Raw genomic sequence first — 19201 nt, forward strand, 5'->3', positions numbered from 1 at the left:
TCAACATCAGTCACCCTTTCAGCTGGTTAGCGTAAACATCAGAGCAGTGTTGAGTGATGTTATAAATAAGTTAGAAAGTACAGAGTATAGCAACAACATCGGGACGACGAGATAAAACGTATCTGAGAAACGAATAGGCTTTATCACGGTTTTCGACGCCATTTTGACGAGTAGGCAAACAGGCTCGAAATAACAGTGTTTGTATGGAAATCCGATGTCAAATGATTTTCATAAAACATCGTTTCTGAAAAATTCGTGAATTGGAAACTTTTGGCACTAGGAAATGGATTTTAAGAAAAATTTTGGAGGGATGTTGCTGTGCCAGAAAGCGTCCAGTCGTGTTTTGAAATTTCCATACATTTCCCTGTATTTTTTTCCCGCGAGCTATTTTTAGAGCAGTTCACGGCTGGTTAGTCTCCCTCGCAGCTGTTTTTAGTGTCGGCTGGTTCGCTAACAGACAAATGTATAGAAAGTTCAAAACACGACTGGACGCTTTCTGGCACAGCTACAGCCCTCTAATTTTTTTCTTAAAATCCTTTTCCTATTGCCAAAAGTTTCCAATTCATGAATTTTTCAGAAGCGATGTTTTATGAAAATTATTTGACATCGGATTTTCATACAAACACTGTTATTTCGAGCCGGTTTGCCTACTCGTCAAAATGGCGTCGAAAACCGTGATAAGGCCTATTAAAGCTACATTACATTTACATTAAGAGTTAAATTTATAATACACGTATTAGACGGGCTTATAAACGAGGGGGGGGGGGGGGGGCTTATATCAGGAACAATATCTTTGTTAGTAAATAGATGGGCTTATATCTGGGGGAGGGCTTAAAACCGGGGGGGGGGGGGGATTAACGTAAAATTTTTACCGTATAGTGGCTTTGACGGTTAAATATAATGGCGTTTTGCCCAGAACACTCGGCCCCTAAGCGAGACAACGAGCATCCCCCGCGCCTCAACTGACCTGTTGCGTAAACTCACTAGGAATTCCCCACATGTTCTCATTTTCTCACGAGTGAGCCAGTTTAAGTAAAAGCTTATAACATTTTTTGTGAATTCAGTTGGGCTCTGGCATGGAATCCCTAATCTAAGTAATATATCGATGCAAAATCTTATACTGATACAAGTTAAGTTTAACTAAGCTATTGGTAATTGGTATGTAAGTTTATTTTGATATCCTGTGAACTGATAATGTAATATATGCGTTAACTAAATAACCTCAAGTTTTCCGAGGCACAATCAACTGCCGGGCCTTGTTGTACTTGTTCATGTTCGCCGCTGGTGGATCCAGTCACCGAGTTTTCTAGTTGTTGCAATGCATTTCTCGCATTGCGCAAAATTTCTGTCGCTCTGGAGAGAACATTCTTCTCGGACGTTTGCTTCGACACTTTTCAAAAGTTAGCTATGGAGGAGCAGACGACGCGAAGAGCAAGTCATATCACGTGATGTCAACTTCCCGCCTTTTCTCGTGAAAAAACCCCGCTGACAATGCTGTTCGCCGGCATCCGGACATTTACGATATGGCATCACCGAGTACGACATTGCATCACCGGGTAAGACATTGCATCACCGAGTACGACATTGCATCACCGAGTACGACATTGCATCACCGAGTACGACATTGCATCACCAAGTACGACATTGCATCACCGAGTACGACATTGCATCACCGGGTACGACATTGCATCACCGGGTACGACATTGCATCACCGAGTACGACAGTGCATCACCGAGTACGACATTGCATCACCGGGTACGACAGTGCATCACCGAGTACGACATTGCATCACCGAGTACGACATTGCATCACCGGGTACGACAGTGCATCACCGAGTACGACATTGCATCACCGGGTACGACAGTGCATCACCGAGTACGACATTGCATCACCGGGTACGACAGTGCATCACCGAGTACGACATTGCATCACCGAGTACGACATTGCATCACCGAGTACGACATTGCATCACCGGGTACGACGTCAGGGTACCATATAGCATCACTGGTACGACATATCATCATCGGGTACGATATAATAGCATGTCGAAGGATTAATTGTGTTACTGGGTACGATACAATACTATCACTGTTTCGATATAACATCCTACCGGGTACGACATAGTACTGTACTGGTAGATTCATAGCATCACCGAAAACAAAGCAATACGGTACGATCCAACCACATTTTTGTCCAATATTCCCTTCCATACCAGACAACGGAATAGGGTATCTCTACGATAGAGTAATGGTAAATTCATGTCATTATGATTCACATTAAAATTTTACGGCGCAATTTGCATGGCTAGCCTAAAAGAAGAGATGTCATTTTCTACCATATTATTGTAATTCTTAGACGCGAGAAGTCTAGAATTACTTTGCTAAAATTAGTTTTTGTGTGACGCGTTTGCGTAAGCCGTGAAGTTAAGACCAGTTTTTTTTTGAAAGCCTGAACGACGAGGAACCAATCAGTATCTTTTGTATGTCAAAAACGATAAGTCAATGGAATATTGTCTTTCTTTCTCCCCCTCTCTCGTCCTTTCCCGTTTAATCGTTAATTTGTATAATTTGTATATCAGTAGGATCTGCGCAAAAACAGTACTATTAATCGCAATCTAACGTAATTTGAAACTTGGGCCGTAATAAATTCGAATTCTATGTCGCGGCTTTTATACATTTTTTTTTTTATAAAAAAGGTTGTGTTGGTGATAGTGAGGAGTTAGGAGGATGTTGCTCCTTCCTTAAATACGTTACTGGTCGGTTTCATATGAGGGACTGTTGTACGGTGGAAAAAAGGTGCCATTTGTCACTCGCATTTTCCAACCTTTTTCGCTCTTTTGTTTTTCTCACCCCGTTTTTGTTCGTCTCAACATAATCCATTTCACACGCCTTGAGATGATAAACAAAATCTTTATTAGTGTTCTCGTGGAAGACTACATAATTTTGTATTTTTATCATCTACGGATCACTGTTTGTTCTACATCAAATCCGGGGTGAAATGCTGCCACCTGTTGGGTCGTGCTGTAGCTTCTCTGACCAGATTAGAGATGAGCTCCTAACCACCACTGGGTGGTAGATTTGCCGTCCCGTGTGCAGCGGAACTTGGGGTTTACTGTGCCATAGAAGCCAAAGTTGTCTTCACTTGACAATGAGCCCGACTTTGGCTTAAACTGACAGGAGCCCGTGTGTGAACTTTCAATATGCAGGGAGTAGGTGTTAGCGATCTGCCAAAAAGCTACCGTTTGGTGGATCCCGATGTGTCCGCGGACGTTGATGTATTCAACTTTTTTGCATTTGTTGTTCACGGCAAGGTCATCCACAATGTTGAAGTCCTTGAAGCTTCCCCGAACGTAATCTCTGAAATCAACGCCGTGGGTCGGGTAGCTGCATGTTGCTCGCCAGTGAGTGGAGTGCCTTTGTAGGGACTTCATTCGTGCCAAGCTCAAGCGGTACAGATTCCAGTTCTGTGCGTTCTCGTTCACTGGAGAGTTGTACTTGAAAGGAATCTTCTGAAAAGCGGGGAGCTTACGATTTAGAGTACTCCAGGACATGACTAGGGTCCAGGCAGTGCCAGGCTCGGACTTGAGATCACAGTAAGCCGGGTAACTGTTTCCGCCATTGTCGTAAAGTCTGTAGACGCCACATTTTGAGGCTCCTCTCAGCAGATAATCAAGGCAGGAGGTTGGACGGAAGAGTTTTCGTTCAATTTTAGTTGATTTAGGACAATCGTCTCCCTAGGAAAAAAAAAAACAAACAAAGAATTAAAATCGTTGACCTTTTTGGCACGAAAAATATCGCAATATTGTCCACGACTCCAGTAATGTACAGATCAGTTCAAACATTGATATTGAAAGGAGCGAATTCAGGGATCAACGTGGTCGACGGTAACTTCTTGTTGCAATTCACTCTGATTTTAATCTTCCCCGGTTTCAAGATAGTTTGAAATCCCGATAATATTTTTAATATTTTGTTTTACTAAAATATCTTAAAAAGCGACTGCAATTACAAAAAATAGAAAAACTTGAAACTTAAACATAAGTGTACGAAGTATTTTACCTTGCATCCCAGTGTAAGACCTCGTTTGTGCCGTCTGTGCTCAGCAGCTGCTGCAAGTGCCTAGAAGATGAAGAAGAGGAAAGATTTACTTTTACAGTTGAAGAGTGAAGATCATATTCTTGTACTTAAAATCAGTCACGGGATTTTGTCCTTTGAATAACTGAGATCCTGAGATTCCTGCGATTTTGTAGGTTCAAAAAGGTAAACGGCGTGAGGAATTATAATATAATTATCAAATTTCTTGGGCATTCGGCGTTACTAAGCAAAACTATAGACAAGCGTACTAAGCCCTAAAATAGGCTAAATAAAACGGTCATTTCCTTTCTTTCCGGGTTAGGTCCATGCATCACTTGCCGGTTTGGGTTTCGTCCCTAACATTTTAAGTTTGGTGATAATTTTGCACGTTTAACACTGGAAAAGATCGTTATATGAATAGTTTTGTGTCGCAGACAGAACACTTACGAGTAAAGTTATGCAAATAAAAGCCGCGATTATCTTAAATGCCATCGTTAGATTTTCTCAATATACCGTTTTGAAATCAACTCAAAGAAAGAAACAGGGTTTGAAAACCGCTTCGTTGCTTACCGCAAGTATCTGCTCAACAAGCGAGCAGTCTAGGCTGTGTGTTGTATTACGTAGCACCAAAATATCAGGTAAATAAATCAAAAACACGAAAACGTATTCCACTGAACATGTCTTGTGTATTGGACAAACGAAGCAAAAAAATTGACAACTTGACGTCAACATGTTTGCCATTTTCATTTTTCTTGCATGGTTCGTTCCTAGAGCAGTGCACGGCAAGCAAGGTGTTAAGTCTGGGATCATTTATTTATCCAAGAGACAACTTGAAACTGAATGAAAATTCTTTCGATAAAAAGCATTATTATTCTTGTTGACTGTTGAAAAGTTTTTTTGTTTTTGATTTTGACGTTTTTGGTTTATGCGCTGTAAAGCTGAATCCATCATTTTGAGTCGGAGCAAACAATAAATTTGAAACTTCAGTACTCCTTCATCCTACGAGAAAGCGATTACCTCCCTTTTCTGCTCTGAAGCAGAAAGGAGACCTCTGGCTTGCAGGGTATTTCCCATTACATAAGAAAAGAGATCCGCTGCTACAAGTCGTATGTCTATACTTACGATTCACCCGCTATAATTTGTCAAAGTCAATTTGGTGGGTTCTCGTACAGCTAGTCACTCTAAGGTTGTGAATGTTTACAGAATGAATTGATTGGTTGTATGTACGTACACTCTATGTAATATTTAATATATATTCTTATTTTGGAAAATGTTAGTAAAATTTTTATATAACATACCTTACGATTCAACGCCTCATTCAGATCAAGCAGTATTTTTACATTTTTCATGTTTAGTTCAGTCATTGATTTGAGGAATCAGTGTTCTGATTGTTTACATAAAACAATAGCAATTTCTTACCTGGGGACTTTTTGGCAGTGAAATTAAGGAATAAAGTTAGACTGCATGCTGGAATATTGAGAACTGCGAAGCCCATGAGACCCATTCGCATGGGAGTTGAACATGTATTTAGGAATTCGACACACTGATTAGTTCGGTGCGAATCAATTTGTGGCCGGCATATTCAAACTCCGTACTGAAACTAAAGAAATTTGGCCAAAAGCTTTGGCTGATCAAATTTGAGATCACTACTGGCTCTAAAAGAGTCACAACATCAATTTTTGACTTTTCTTTATATTTCTGTAAATTGATGTAGCGTGGACTTTATAGACGAATGTCCGACGGACACCAAAAAACGCGAATGTCAGCTTTCCACCAAACCTTATTTCTCAGCGTTGATCAGAGAATCTTTAACCAAGCCGAACACCTTATAACTGAGTATTTTGGGTTTGAACATCTTTGAAATCATTTTTACAGGAATTATTTTTCATCGGATATATATACAAAGCCTGCATTTAGCGCCATATTTGCCAGCATTCAAAATGGTGTACACTCCCAAGCAAAAAAGATTTCCTCCTCTTTTCCTCTTAGGTGTATTTGTAATGCAAAAAGATCGCTGACCAAACCACAAGCTTTTTTTAGGATTGGTAGGTAAGACTGTAGCATTATGATACAGCAGGATGACTAATAAAACGTTTGGTTGTTGAAGTCAATCGACTGTATGCATGCCATGTTTTCGTGCGAAACTGTTCCCGCCATTTAGTTTCAGTGCAAGCGATTCGCGAATCCATATTGTCACAACGTCTCACTTGTTTAATCAAAACATCCCTATCTTGTAAAACTCAACCGAGTTACACCTTCAAACATGAATGTATTGTATTGTAAGTATGCATGTAAAATACTTTTTTGTGAGCGCAAAGATGAGAGGTAGTTATATGTATTTAATAATAAAGCGTGTCTTGTATGGTCAGCACAATTAGTATGGCGATTTTTAATTACCTCATTATACGCCTCGCCTCAACATTCGCCTATTCAATTCTCAAACATTCATTTCTTGAATGCCGACGTCTTTTTGGTTGTTGTTGAACAATATAATTTACGCACCTATTGTACACAACATCGTTGTCTGACGGAATTTCTAAGGCTAGGAAAGATTTTATCTTCCACGTTCGTCTGAGGTCTGAAATATTATTCATTTTGTCATGAGAATTCTCCAAAGAGAATCACACCCATGATCTTCCGCATATCAAGTTGTTAAAGTGGGTCAGAGGGTCGCTTAGAGATTTTAGCGATTACATGGAATGGCGACGCAGTGATTCAGCGACCGAGGGCACACAGTTGAACCATATCATCGATAGATTATTTTTATTATAACCGACGGAAAAACCAGGCTTAATGTTTTCGCTGCTTGTGTTCCGGAGACTTGATGAAATTTCCAATTTTCAAACACGCGTTTGAGCTCGCTCCTTCTAAGATGACTGAATTGGCATTACAAAACTGATAAAGCAATCGAAAGTCAGTACAGCTTCGTCGAGCTTACATGCACACGTGCCAAAATGAAATGAGAGACTGTAAGAAATCCGAACGAGGCTGGCGGAGAGAAGCAGTTGTTTTAGGATCACAAGTAAAATAGCAACTGAACTGTTTGGCAGCTGGAAAATGACACTGGACTACAAAAACAAAGGAATTTGTAAAAACGTACAACTAAGTGGAGAGACGCTGTACAATCAATTTCATGCCTGAACATCATGAACTATTTGATTCTGATGGAAAGCCGATCTCAGTCATTATTATAAAAGTAAACATTGCTTCTCCAAATCAAATCAGTTGTTCTCTTGGCCGGTGTAAATCACCAAGGCAGTGCTTGGCCTTAAAGTCTTTTCATGTGCCAGTATTTACACGGAGCATTTTTTGCGGAAGTGATATTGTCTTAAAATATGCACAAAATGATATTGGGCTTCCGGGCAAAAAGTTTTGTCAGTAAACTCTACAATGTTAGAAAAGATCATTTTTCGAGATCAAGCGACGAGAAGTTCAAGACAGGATAGCCTAATGTATTCCATAGAATGTCAAAAGTACGTTAAAACCAATTTTCTTATGCCACCGAATTCCACATTTCATTTCAATTGTCTCAAGGAAGCTACCTTATTTTAGTATTTATTCAACAGGCGACTGGGTCTGTTTCTTCTGTTTATTTAATGGGTAAACTAAATTTGCGAGCCGAACATGTTTCGAAAGTAAATATTGAAGCATTTGTCTGTGGAAGAAAAAATGAATTTCACGAAGTCACTTTCTCAAAATACACCTGATTACCTATTCAGTTTGCAGCGGATAACTTGAAAGGGTTAAAAACAAGCCAAGAATGCAGAAAACGGGAAATTGGGGCAGCCTCAGAAGCTCCCAAGTACTTTCCAGACGTTAAATACTATTAAATGATTATAAATGCTAAATACTTATGCTAATTTAGGTTTGTTGAAGAAGAGACAGTTGATCTCGTTTGAACAAGGCGTGCGTCTACACTTGCTTAATTCTTTGCGGATCGAAAATAATTAACCAAACGAATGAGTAATATTTAAGAATAACTTCTAAATTCTTTACACAATGTCACGTTTTACCGTCCATTCCGATTGCCTTTCAAATCGGTTCAGTTACAGGTAAAATATCTATTAAGCCCCCTCCCCTTTCCCCATCGGGCCTACGCACCATAAATGCTGGTTCAAATAAGGACAAGAAAGCACATAACCTGCCGAGCAAGCTCTCTATTTGGTCTCACCCGAGACTTATTTCGTGTAAGACCCTTATTAGAGAGCTTGTTCGTAGGCTAAACATCGCATGTGAGTTTTGTTGACTTAATGAAATTTTAAGAAGACGAGGCTTCAGCGTGAGAAGTAAATAGAGACCTTAAGATTCTAGTACGAGTTCGACTACGAGATAAGACTTGAAGTTTTTAGCGAAGTAGTAACAACAGAGATATCCCAGGGAGATTGATTTTACTCTTTGTGAGGGACGAACTAAATTCCAAAAGACGAGATCACTTACGTTTCGAGGAGACAAGGATTCGTTTTCCCCACCACGCCGTTCTGTCAAAAACTTGTAGTAAAATAACGATTCGTTTTCGCTCCAAAATGACACTGGTTCCGGCTCGCAGGTCTCAAATGTTGTGCTCAGACGGTAAGTGACGCGACACCCGTATTGTTTAATAGTCTGCTTAGCAGTCTAGTCGGTTCCTAACTTTCCCTTCCAAGAAAGCGCGCGCGCGAGGCGAACGAAACCTTAGCTTCCCGAGAGGGACCCCAAAATAAAAGAAATATGCAGCACAGGGGAGGGGAAGGGTAGGCAAACGGTTGATACGCATGCGGATCCAGACTATTGTATTTTTATACGCGTATTTAAAGCATTCAGATTAGTATTTCAGTTGTCAATTATTTTAGCATAGCTTGTTTACTGACTCATGACTTGAAAGGATCTACCGTCTCTATTAAGCACACACACTTCTCTAATAAAACCCCGTTCTTGATAAGAGTGTTCACAGTGTTACATCTTAGTTGATAACACGTACAATAGCACAGTAGGGAGGAACTCTGTACAGTTACTGCCATGGAACGCAAATGAAAATACCTTTTACTTGCAGTGCATTCGATTGCCCCGGTCACTATGATTCACATTTAAATTTTACGGCGCTATTTGCATGGTTAACCTGAAGGAAGAGATGTCATTTTCTACCATATTACTGTAATTCGTAGACAAGAGAAGTTTAGAATTATTTTACTAGAATTAGTTTTTGTAAAACGCATTTGTTTTGGTAAGCGGCGAAGCGATGAGTTTTTTTGACAACTTGAACGACGAGGAACCAATCAGTAGCTTCGTGAAACGGGAAGTCAAAGGAATATCCTCTTTCTTTCCCCCTCTCCCCCGTCCTTCCTCGTTTAATCGTTAATTTGTATAATTTGTAGTTGTCCAGCCGTTCTCGCGTAGGATCTAAGAAAAAACGATACTATCAATCTAACTACAATCTAACGTAATTCGAAACTAGAGCTGTAATAAATTCTATGTCGTGGCTTTTATATTGAGGACATCAAACAATTCCTATTAATAAATCACATGATTTTTGTATTCGAGAGTATTGTGTTGTCCTTAGCTGGCCGCAATGAGCTCATGAGAGTCGCAGTCAACGGCATCTTACAACGTGGAGAAGGCGGGAAAGGACGTGACCATGGCAACCGGGATAGTAGCAGCAGTGTCAGCGATTCTCCGTACCAGGTTAACTCGGCCAGTACCCTGACAGACACCGAGAGTATCAGAGAGGTAATGCCTGTTGCTTAAGTTGAATATGAATGTATTTAGTGGGGCGAAATAAAGACATTTTTACAAATGTTTGTTGTCTGACAAACTTGTTGATCTGTGCGGATGGACCTATGGAGCTTTTCTTCTGTGTGGTAGTTTGCTGACTTGTTTTTGTCATATACCCTTACTTTAAAGTTGGCTGAGCTCAAGTTTTTTTTGGTTCCTGTCAGAGGTATCCTCGCCCCAGTCTCTTTGGGTAGAGGGACGGAAAGCGGGGAGGTTGGCCAAGGAGTTCCTGACAGTTCTGGCGAGTTTGTTATTTACGTTTCTGTGCCTCCTAGTGCTCGTACATTTCTATAAGAACAGGTGATGACGATAAAAAAAGAAATGCTTATGGATAACGATAAGAGGTTCCTATGGAGTCAAAGAAAGACTTTGTTTTTATTGGTAGAATCATAAAGATTTACACTTATTAAGGAGAAATTTGAGAGAATTAAACACCGTTGTAGAAACACGAACCTACTTTTTAGACTAGTCTGAAACGTTGCTTTGGAAATTCAACACGTATTTCTATCAATTTTAATAACCACTGTAAAATGTTTTGTTTCTTAACAACAATGCATTTAATGTGGTGCTAAAAAGAAGGAAATTAATGCTTGTTGGCTTTTCAATAAATGCTCACGCTATCCGCAGTGAGGATTTTATCCACAGTCTCAAAAGCGAGAACCACCTTGTAAAGCATAATGTACAGCGCTACGGGAAAGAACTGCGTGTGTAATAGCTTTTAATTGGATGGTTAGAATGGTGACGCCTAGGATTCCAACCAAAGACTCAGAAGTTATAACCACTTTATACAGCGTACAGTAAACGTTATCACAGGAAAGTACTACTCAGTTGCTTTCGTTAGGATTCTTTCCGTATAATCAAAAATGAGAAACACCTGGAGATAATTATACGACAACATATTAGTGCCACAGCAAAGTTTTGCTTAGTAGCTTTCAACTTATTTGTCACACCTTAGAATGTCAACTACAGAATCAAGGAAGAACCATCTTGTATAGCATTGTTAATAACAGCATAGGAAAGTACTTAGCATTTAAATGGTGACATTTTGGTATTTTATCAAAGACCTAAGGTTATCTCACCTTCCCTGTGCGGATTAAAATTGAAATATGTTTTACCAGTAAATTGTGCTTTTCTCTCAGAATTCTAACGCTGATGTCAGTGAGAGAGAGCCAGGTGAAGTGAGGCCTCGGGATCCAATGGCTGTTCTGTTGAACTGCATTCAGAATTACAGGCCGTCAGCTGTTAACAGCGCCAGCGAAGGAGAGTTGTTAACAGAGCATCTGCGCATGCCTAATGGAGGTCAGGGAAAGACTGAATCAAAGGAACCTGGTGAAGTAGGTTAGTGATACTTTCGGCGCTAGTTTATTTATCAGAATTGCTTAAGAATAATCATCCCGGCAAATCTCTTAGTATTACATTGGATATTCAAGGACGGTCACTGAATTTTGTTCTTGAACAATTTAGAAGGTAACTGATTAGCCCTTTCATTCTCGGAGTCAACAAAGAAAACAAATAAAGAAACCGGTTGAGTCTGTGGTTGCACCTCTCAACTAAAAGCTATTCAGCAGTACTTTTTATTTTGGTCGTTCTTTTATGACAAACTCTTATTGTGTAATTTAAAGTAGTCTTACTCCAGTCAGCGTTCCTGAAAGATGCCTGCCAAACATAAAAAAGGCAGCCCAAAAATGCATTGTAATACAACTAGACGGTGGAGGCGCGGTGTTGCGCGCTGGAGCTTTCAGACGTTCGGTAAAATATCGGAGGGTTGGTGATTCAACAATAAGTTGTTCTCTGGTTGTGGTGTTGTTATTTATTCCACATTGTCCGTCTTCACCCAGGTGTATAAATGGGTACCGGTGACATATTGCTGGGGATAACCCTACAATGGACTAGCATCACATCCAGGATAGAGGGGGGGAGTATAAATACTCCAAGTTGCTTTTTTAATACAACAAAACGGCTTAAAGTGCGACTTAAAACAAGTACATCAGGTAAAAAAGTTTGACTTCTTTTGTTATTTGCAGTCCCAAGGAAACTCTCTCCGGGTGAAGTGGTAGTGTGGGAGCCGTCCGGTGCAGTTGGGAACCTTCCTCCCCCTTTACCTGGGAAATTCACATTGGATGACGAACCTGTGGATGTGAAGAACGCCAAAACTCCCGGCGCACTCGAAGTCTCTCCGAAGAATGCCGACGGAGAGCCGAGTCACGACGAGCGTTCTCTTCATGCTTCGGATTTGTTGCCTGGAACACTCGGCACAGATACTTCTTTTCCCACTGCACAACAACGACAACAGCAACAGCAGCAACAACAACAACACGCTAAGCCCAGGGTAATTCATGTTGAAGAAAAGGACAGTCAACTATCAGAGACAAGTTTACAAAACACTTATTCTGTAGAAGAGCGCAGACAAGGGGCTTCTGCATTGTCTGATGATGACAGAGAGGAAGGGAAGAAAAATGTTTTCACGAGCGAACAAGATGGATTAGGCTTTAAGGGAGAAAGTAATGGAGCTGTTGAACTTGATGAGGAAGATACTGAACCTCAACAGCCAACTAAAATCCAAGTTATGCTACCGTCAGTTGATAACAGTGTTCATGAAGAAAGCTCGGCACACGTTTCTGTTGATCAGGATACGTTTGGTGACGTGTCTTCCATTTCTGGAGGCGATTTTTGAGTGAAGTGGCAGCGGTGATAATTATTTATAACAAAATAGATTGTTAGAAGCATTAAAATTGTTTCAAACCTTGGATTAACTAAATGTTTTTGAAAGTGGTCTTCAACTTGGTGTCGAAAGTATTGTTTGTTCTGGTTGTGCCTTGCTACGATTTGTGATTGGCTAAAGTAACTCGACCACTAATTCAACCAGTTATAAGGAAAACCAAACTTGAAGCTATCGTGGCTTGCTCGCGCGCGTTTTCCCGCGCGTGGCTTAGTTACATGTGCTGTTTGTGTCTGTTGTGATTGGCCAGAGCGCATCGATAACTTTAGTTTTGGTGCTGCATTACACTGTTGAAAACCACTGAACAGTAAGGACACCGCATTAGATTTCAACCCGCACACGACTGTTCCTCTTTTTCCGTAGGATATTAACTGTCAAATGTAAAGATCGTTTTACAAGTATAGTTTTCAGTTATAAGGAGTGGGTGATCAAAAAGGGAGTGGTGGAATCGGAGAAAACTGGAATAAAAAAAGGATACGGAAAGAATGGAAAGTTCCCCAAAATTCTGAATGTAAACCCCTCCGAAAATAACCCCAGCCCAAGAAGGGCCTCAAATCTCTATTATCTTCCATGATAAACCCAACAGACCAGAATTGAGACCATGGACTTTATTAGCTTTTTGTTTTGGGCTGTTAGTTCGTGTTTGACGCTAATTTAAATTCTTCTCATTGTCAAGCCGGAAAATGCTCTCCAATATTAAGCGCCCCGCCAACAAGCCAAACGTGAACGAGAGTCCTTTCAACGAATAAAGACCAGGGCTCATATTGAGAATTTTACGATGGTTGCGGAAACAACTTTTGGTCCTTAAATTTGAACATAAAAAATTTGTGTTGATTTTAGTGAGGAGTTAGGGCGCTGTTGGTCCTTCCTTAGATACGCCACTGGCCAGTTCTATATGAGGGACATTTCACAAGTAACAATTCTGTGATAAATAATATTCATTTGACTGTTGTCCGGTAGAAACAAGTTTTCATTCGTCACTCGTATTTTCCAATCTTTTTCTTTCTTTCTTTTTATCACTCTTTTTCGTTCCACTCAACATGATCGATTTCACACGATCTGAGAAGATTAACAAAATCTTTATTAATGTATTACTGAGAGACTACATAATTTCGTATCTTTATCATCTACGGATCACAGTTTGTTCTAAATCAAGTTCGGGGTGAAATGCTGCGACCCCGTTTAACACGCTGTTACATCTGTGAACGCATCAGAGATGAGCTCCCAACCACCACTGGGTGGTAGGTTGACTTCCCTGTGTGCAGCGGAACTTTGGGTTGATGTATTCATAGTAGCCAAAGCTGTCTTCCCAACTCACTGAACCCGCCTTTGGCCTAAACTGACAGGTAGCGTATGTACTGTCAGTATGCAGGAAGTAGCCGTTAGCACCCTGCCAAAAAGGTACCGTTTGGTGGATCCCGATGTGTCCGCGGATGTTGATGTATTCAACTTTCTTGCATTTGTTGTTGTCAAGGTAATCGATGACGTTGAAGTCCTTGAAGCTTCCACGAACGTAATCTCTGAAATCGACGCCGTGGGTCGGGTAGCTGCATGTTGCTCGCCAGTGAGTGGAGTGACTCTGTAGGGACTTCATTCGTGCCAAACTCAGGCGGTACAGATTCCAGTTCTGTGCGTTCTCGTTCACTGGAGAGTTGTACTTGAAAGGAATCTTTTGAAAAGCGGGCATGTTACGATTTAGAGTACTCCAGGATATGATTAGGTTCCAGGCAGTGCCAGGCTCGGACTTGAGATCACAGTAAGCCGGGTAACTGTTTCCGCCATTATCGCAAAGCCTGTAGACACCACATTTTGAGGCTCCTCTCAGCAGATAATCAAGGCAGGAGGTTGGACGGAAGAGTTTTCGTTCATTTTAGTTGATTTAGGACAATCGTCTCCCTAGAAAAAACAAAACAAAACAAAACAAAAACAAAACAAAGAATTAAAATCGTTGACCTTTTTGGCACGAAAAATATCGCAATATTGTCCACGACTCCAGTAATGTACAGATCAGTTCAAACATTGGCATTGTGAGGAGCGAATTCAGGGACCAGCGTGGTCGACCGGATTTTCTTGTTGCAATTGATCTGATTTTAATCTTTCCCGGTTTCAAGATAGTTTGAAATCCTGATCGTATTTTTATTTATTTATTTTTTTTACTAAAATATCTTAAAAAGCGACTGCAATTACAAAAATAGATAGACTTGGGAGCTTTTACTCGGCAAGAAAACCTCGAAACTTAAATATCTGTGTGAATTAAGAGTGGCCGTCTGTAATTTTCAACTAATGTGTTTTGGGTGCGAAAAAATAAAATTCGTCAAACTTTCTCAGAAGAAAGGACTAGATAAGTAATTCACATTTATGTAACTTTCAGGTCAATCAAATAAATATTTTAGCTGCAGGACTAATATTTCGGTTTTTCAGCTCTCAGAAAGCACTCAGAGCTCCGTCAGAGCTACTTCCTACATATCGGTAACACCTGGGTTTGGATATAAAACGTAACTAAAACTAAACGCCAAGTTGGAACTCGAAATCAGAAGATATTAATGATTAATTCAGGACGGTTATTTCCAATTGTAATAAAAAGCTGAATATTTTACCGATTTTTTAACTTTTCTCTTTTGTGAGCCATTTCGGCAGGTACAAAAATCGGCTAAATTCAAATGAAAATATCGCCAATGGTACATTACTAGACTTCATAAAAGTACACCCCAGTTAAAGAGCAACGTCTTCCCTTCAAATGTTTGCAATAAAATTTTGGGGCCAACGTAACTACGAAATTTGACAGTTGAAATTACAAAGTGCCCTTTTGTAAACAAACGCAATCTTTAATTAGCTCAACAACGACGAGTCAATGCCATACGAAGGCGCTTTACTTTAGCGCTAAACTAGCTAAGGATGCTTTTTACAAGATCAACTGTTATAAATGTGCGCCAGACTCGGAAGGAAGTTGAATAACAATACTGTACAATTAAATGAGTGATTTATCATTCAGAAGCGGACATATCACAAATGTCTCGCAAAAGGTAGATAGCATGCTGCTCTTCCCAAAAGGCTGAAAAGGAGACAATAAAATTTGCATACATTATTTCACCAATTATCGAATGAAAAAATGAATTTGATTCGGAATCGTTTCCAGATGGATATGACCTGAAAGTTATCTTATGGCTCTTTTAAAATGATCGAATTGCTAATGATTCGAATTTGACAACTGTTCACAGAATCCCAAGAAAAACCACCGTAAATCATTTTTTCCGAAGAACAACCATTGTTTTACTTTCACTCGACCCTACAAATAAATTCGTGAACAATTCAACATGAATTGAAACTTGTTCACTTTAATGTTTGTAGGGCCATATCGTACACCGTCGCTTGTCCCTCTGGTTGGGAATCCCGACATTTTAAAAGATTCCAAAGGCTCTGACGATATCTTTCATTCAGAAGAAAATAAATGCATGGATTAAGCGATGCGTTGGAGTAAAATATGAACTTGACTGCAAAGTTTAAATGGTCTATTCCACAAGGAATTTTTTCGTGCCACCAAAAAAGGTGTAACAATCCAGTGATATCTATAGGAAGTATACACATAACAAATAAAACTATGATGGCCAGAATTTTCTTAATGATCTTAGTGTCTTCTTTTCGCCTTTGTCTTCTGAATGAGGACACTGTTTTCCAAAATGATCTCTGTTTTATTATAGACCTGAACATAAAACCGTAATGACTGCCAAGGGGATGGCAATTAAGATAACTGATATCGCCACGAAGTAGATTCTTTGAGCTTTTAGACTGTCAAACGCGGGTTCCCAGCTGAAGATGCAGTATCGTATGTTATTGACTTGTTTGAGACGCACTGTGTTAAGGTAAGTGCTGTGTAGACCCATAGATACTAACCATATTAGTGGAATAAGGACTCGTCTCCGTCTTGGTGTTATGACGGGGTCTCGATATGGCTGAACCACTCCAGCATACCCATCTACAGTGATGAGCAAGATACTTTGAATCGATACAGCGGTGGAAATGTCTTGGAAGAAATAAACAAGTTTGCATAGAATGACTCCAGCAGCCTCGTCAATCAGCCATCTTTGCACGCCGGTGAAGATTTGCGTGAGCTCTCGCGGAACGGCGAATGCCGATACCATTAAATCTGAGATGGTCATATTTGCGATTAGCAAGTTGGTACTTGTTTGCATATGTTTGTATCTGGCAACGATGGCGATGAGTGCAGAATTTCCGACCAGTGAAATCAGCATAATGATAGAGTAACAAGCTGCTTTGACCACTTTTATATCCATAGGCTCTTCTTTTGTGAATGGCATGCATTTAACTCCAGTTGAGTCTGGGTTCGTTGAATTGTCAAGCGAATCATCCATGGTACTACTCCAACAGCATTAAACGGAGCTATCGAGTTGACTTTCCTAGAACTGAAATAAAGAAAATGTTGTTTAACGAGAAGCATGCAAGTCTGTGTATTAAGAAATCTTTCAAAAACTCATTAATAATTCGTAAGCCCATTGACCAAATGGTCGATAAAACGTCACGTGCAGTGGTTTTAAAACCCGATAAAACCTCCTCCTTATTAGTATGGTTTTTCTCGTATGCTATTATTACACAATGTCTTATTGTCTAGTTAACGATCACTCAGCTTTTTTATTCATTAACAAGCCGACATGAATGAATTGCAAGCACACCATACTGGATGAACAAATTAGCACGTACTTAGCTATAATTGGATTATAGTCCTTTTACAGAAGACCACAATAGTTAAAAACGAACAACAATAAAAGAGATGCCAAAAGCTGGTCTGCGAATACATGTATTCAAAAGTAAATTGTTTTCACAACAAGTTTCCAGCATTGTCAGCGTCCTTCTAAAATCTAAACGAACCCAGAGTCGGTAAGCTTCGCTCTCGTTACACTCAACTATTCGGCTCGTTGTTGCTACAGCTAGGCCTGTTTGTTCAGTTGTAAACCTTCTGTGGTAGATGCCCAAACGATTTCCGCTTTCACACCAGTCCATCCATTTACTGTTATTATTATGATGGAAACTAAAAAGGGAACATAACAAACAACCAATGCCAACTGCACCCACGCTATGCTAGAAACCGTCTTCTCGTATTTTCCGATATTCTGTGGGGTCATTCCTTGCTGATTTTGGCGGTCTTGCACCTTAGCTTGGTGTTGCTGTAATGTGAGGATTATCTTCGTGTAACAGAATATTGAGATAGATAAAAGGACGACTGAAAACACAACTGCTGTTGCGAAGATGATAGGTAACAAATTGATCCAGAAGAAGTAAATAAATCCAACTGATATCCCAGCTAGCCAAATACAAACAGTGAGTGCACGAGTTCGCTTCAGTGTTACGACGTTTTTGTATCTGAGTCCCAATTTCAGGGCGAGAAGCCTGTCAACACTGATGGCAGTCGAGGTCACAACTGACGTTCCGCAAAGAACAAAACTTGAACCATTATTTATTTGAATAATCTGTTGAATGAAGTTGAAGTTGATCTTTATGCCGCCAGCATTCAGCAGGAGGATGACAGAGAACGGTTGTGATACGAGACCAATAAAAAGATCAGTTGCTGCGAGGCATGGAAGTAACAGTTTTGTTGGTGGATGAATAGCAGATGCTTTGTGAAGAGCAATAAGGATCAAGCCATTACCCAGAGACGCAATGATGGAAAGAAAAACGTTCAAAGTAGCGTAAGATACAGCTACTATTGCTGGAATTATGTTTGCCTGTCTCAGCGTGTTCGTAAAGTTCCTATTTTCAGTCCAGTTCGCCATTTTTGGCTGTTTCCTAAACGGCTTCAAATCAGAAAACGCAGTTCCTTCACTGAGAAACGAACTGGATTTTAATGAGACCAGTCGTTCTTTAATTTTTTGTTAGATGTAGTGTCCTTCAGGTTACAAGCCAGCTTTCGAGGTGACTACACTGCCAAAACAAAGTTTCACCTGCGTACTTTCTTAAATATACCCATTTTAACCTGTCAGCTGTTTCAACAGCGCGTCTGTGAGTCTGTAGGTTATCGCAATTAAAATGTGGGCATTCATTGGGCACAGTTTGGCAGTATTTATGTAGCCACATTACGTTTTTTTCAATTGGCAACATTCACGCGGTCATAAATTAAAAAATTCTAAATATACGTAAACAGCAATAATTTTTTCAGCGAGATTGTTGTTGTTATTTAACACTCCAAAATATTTCCACCCTTCGGCTCTGGTAGTTCGTCCGGCAAGAAGAGCGCTGCGACTCAAATAACAGCTGCATTCGCCATTTTTTAGTGCCGCAATAGGCCCTTTTCATGATGACGTCATTTGACTACAATTACCAGAATTCATTTCGTTTTCCTTTTCAAATTCAAATTTTGTAATCCCTGTGGACAGCAAAGCACAATGGCTCTAATTAGCACGAGAAAACAAAAACCTGAAGGATTCTGGTAGTTGTAGTCAAATGACGCCATAGTGAAAATGTCCTATTGTCAAACTCGTTCCCAGGGCCCTGTCTTTTCCTCCCTCGAAGAGAGAGGAACCTGGGAACAAGGTTGTGTTATTATTTTTATTGGCATAAGATATTAGCAAGACCAGTTGCCCTTTTTAAAAAAGTGTAGCTAGCTTAAGAATAATGCGAACAACACGACAAACAGAAAACTGAAATAAAAGA

The 19201-nt window shown here is 40.0% G+C and overlaps 3 protein-coding genes and 2 pseudogenes across 3 annotated transcripts; 1 reads left to right on the forward strand and 4 right to left on the reverse strand.

Moving 5' to 3' along the window:
* Positions 1 to 2993: 2993 nt before the first annotated feature.
* Positions 2994 to 4626, reverse strand: LOC146489491 (uncharacterized). The gene is made up of 3 exons (XM_085110165.1): positions 4519 to 4626; positions 4057 to 4116; positions 2994 to 3734 (listed from the first exon to the last, which is right to left on the reverse strand). The coding sequence occupies exons 1-3, from the start codon at positions 4561 to 4563 to the stop codon at positions 3042 to 3044; spliced, it is 798 nt and encodes a 265-aa protein (XP_084966291.1). The 5' UTR covers positions 4564 to 4626; the 3' UTR covers positions 2994 to 3041.
* Positions 4627 to 10554: 5928 nt separating this feature from the next.
* On the forward strand, positions 10555 to 13025 carry LOC146489492 (uncharacterized). Its single transcript, XM_085110962.1, has 3 exons — positions 10555 to 10611; positions 10959 to 11157; positions 11844 to 13025. Exons 1-3 carry the CDS (start codon positions 10555 to 10557, stop codon positions 12491 to 12493), a joined length of 906 nt encoding a protein of 301 aa, XP_084967088.1. The 3' UTR covers positions 12494 to 13025.
* Positions 13026 to 13618: 593 nt separating this feature from the next.
* Positions 13619 to 15222, reverse strand: LOC146489493 (uncharacterized; annotated as a pseudogene).
* A 646-nt stretch (positions 15223 to 15868) lies between these two features.
* On the reverse strand, positions 15869 to 16908 carry LOC146489494 (QRFP-like peptide receptor; annotated as a pseudogene).
* A 573-nt stretch (positions 16909 to 17481) lies between these two features.
* Positions 17482 to 18324, reverse strand: LOC146489495 (melanocyte-stimulating hormone receptor-like). Its single transcript, XM_085110996.1, has one exon. It carries the CDS (start codon positions 18322 to 18324, stop codon positions 17482 to 17484), a length of 843 nt encoding a protein of 280 aa, XP_084967122.1.
* Positions 18325 to 19201: the final 877 nt, after the last annotated feature.

This window comes from Pavona decussata, unplaced genomic scaffold, assembly GCF_977016875.1.
Source record: "Pavona decussata unplaced genomic scaffold, jaPavDecu1.1 SCAFFOLD_6, whole genome shotgun sequence".
Classification (NCBI taxonomy): Eukaryota; Metazoa; Cnidaria; class Anthozoa; order Scleractinia; family Agariciidae; genus Pavona; species Pavona decussata.

What these genes read in the sequence shown, in the direction of transcription:
- LOC146489491 (XM_085110165.1), bottom strand. Translation starts at nt 4,563, where the DNA reads ATGGCATTTAAGATAATCGCGGCTTTTATTTGCATAACTTTACTC. An exon ending in TTATTTGCATAACTTTACTC is followed by an intron (nt 4,117 to 4,518) that starts GTAAGTGTTCTG and finishes TTCATCTTCTAG; the next exon opens with GCACTTGCAGCAGCTGCTGA. An exon ending in GTCTTACACTGGGATGCAAG is followed by an intron (nt 3,735 to 4,056) that starts GTAAAATACTTC and finishes TTTTTTTCCTAG; the next exon opens with GGAGACGATTGTCCTAAATC.
- LOC146489492 (XM_085110962.1), top strand. Translation starts at nt 10,555, where the DNA reads ATGGTGACGCCTAGGATTCCAACCAAAGACTCAGAAGTTATAACCACT. An exon ending in TTATAACCACTTTATACAGC is followed by an intron (nt 10,612 to 10,958) that starts GTACAGTAAACG and finishes CTTTTCTCTCAG; the next exon opens with AATTCTAACGCTGATGTCAG. An exon ending in AAAGGAACCTGGTGAAGTAG is followed by an intron (nt 11,158 to 11,843) that starts GTTAGTGATACT and finishes TGTTATTTGCAG; the next exon opens with TCCCAAGGAAACTCTCTCCG.
- LOC146489495 (XM_085110996.1), bottom strand. Translation starts at nt 18,324, where the DNA reads ATGGCGAACTGGACTGAAAATAGGAACTTTACGAACACGCTGAGACAG.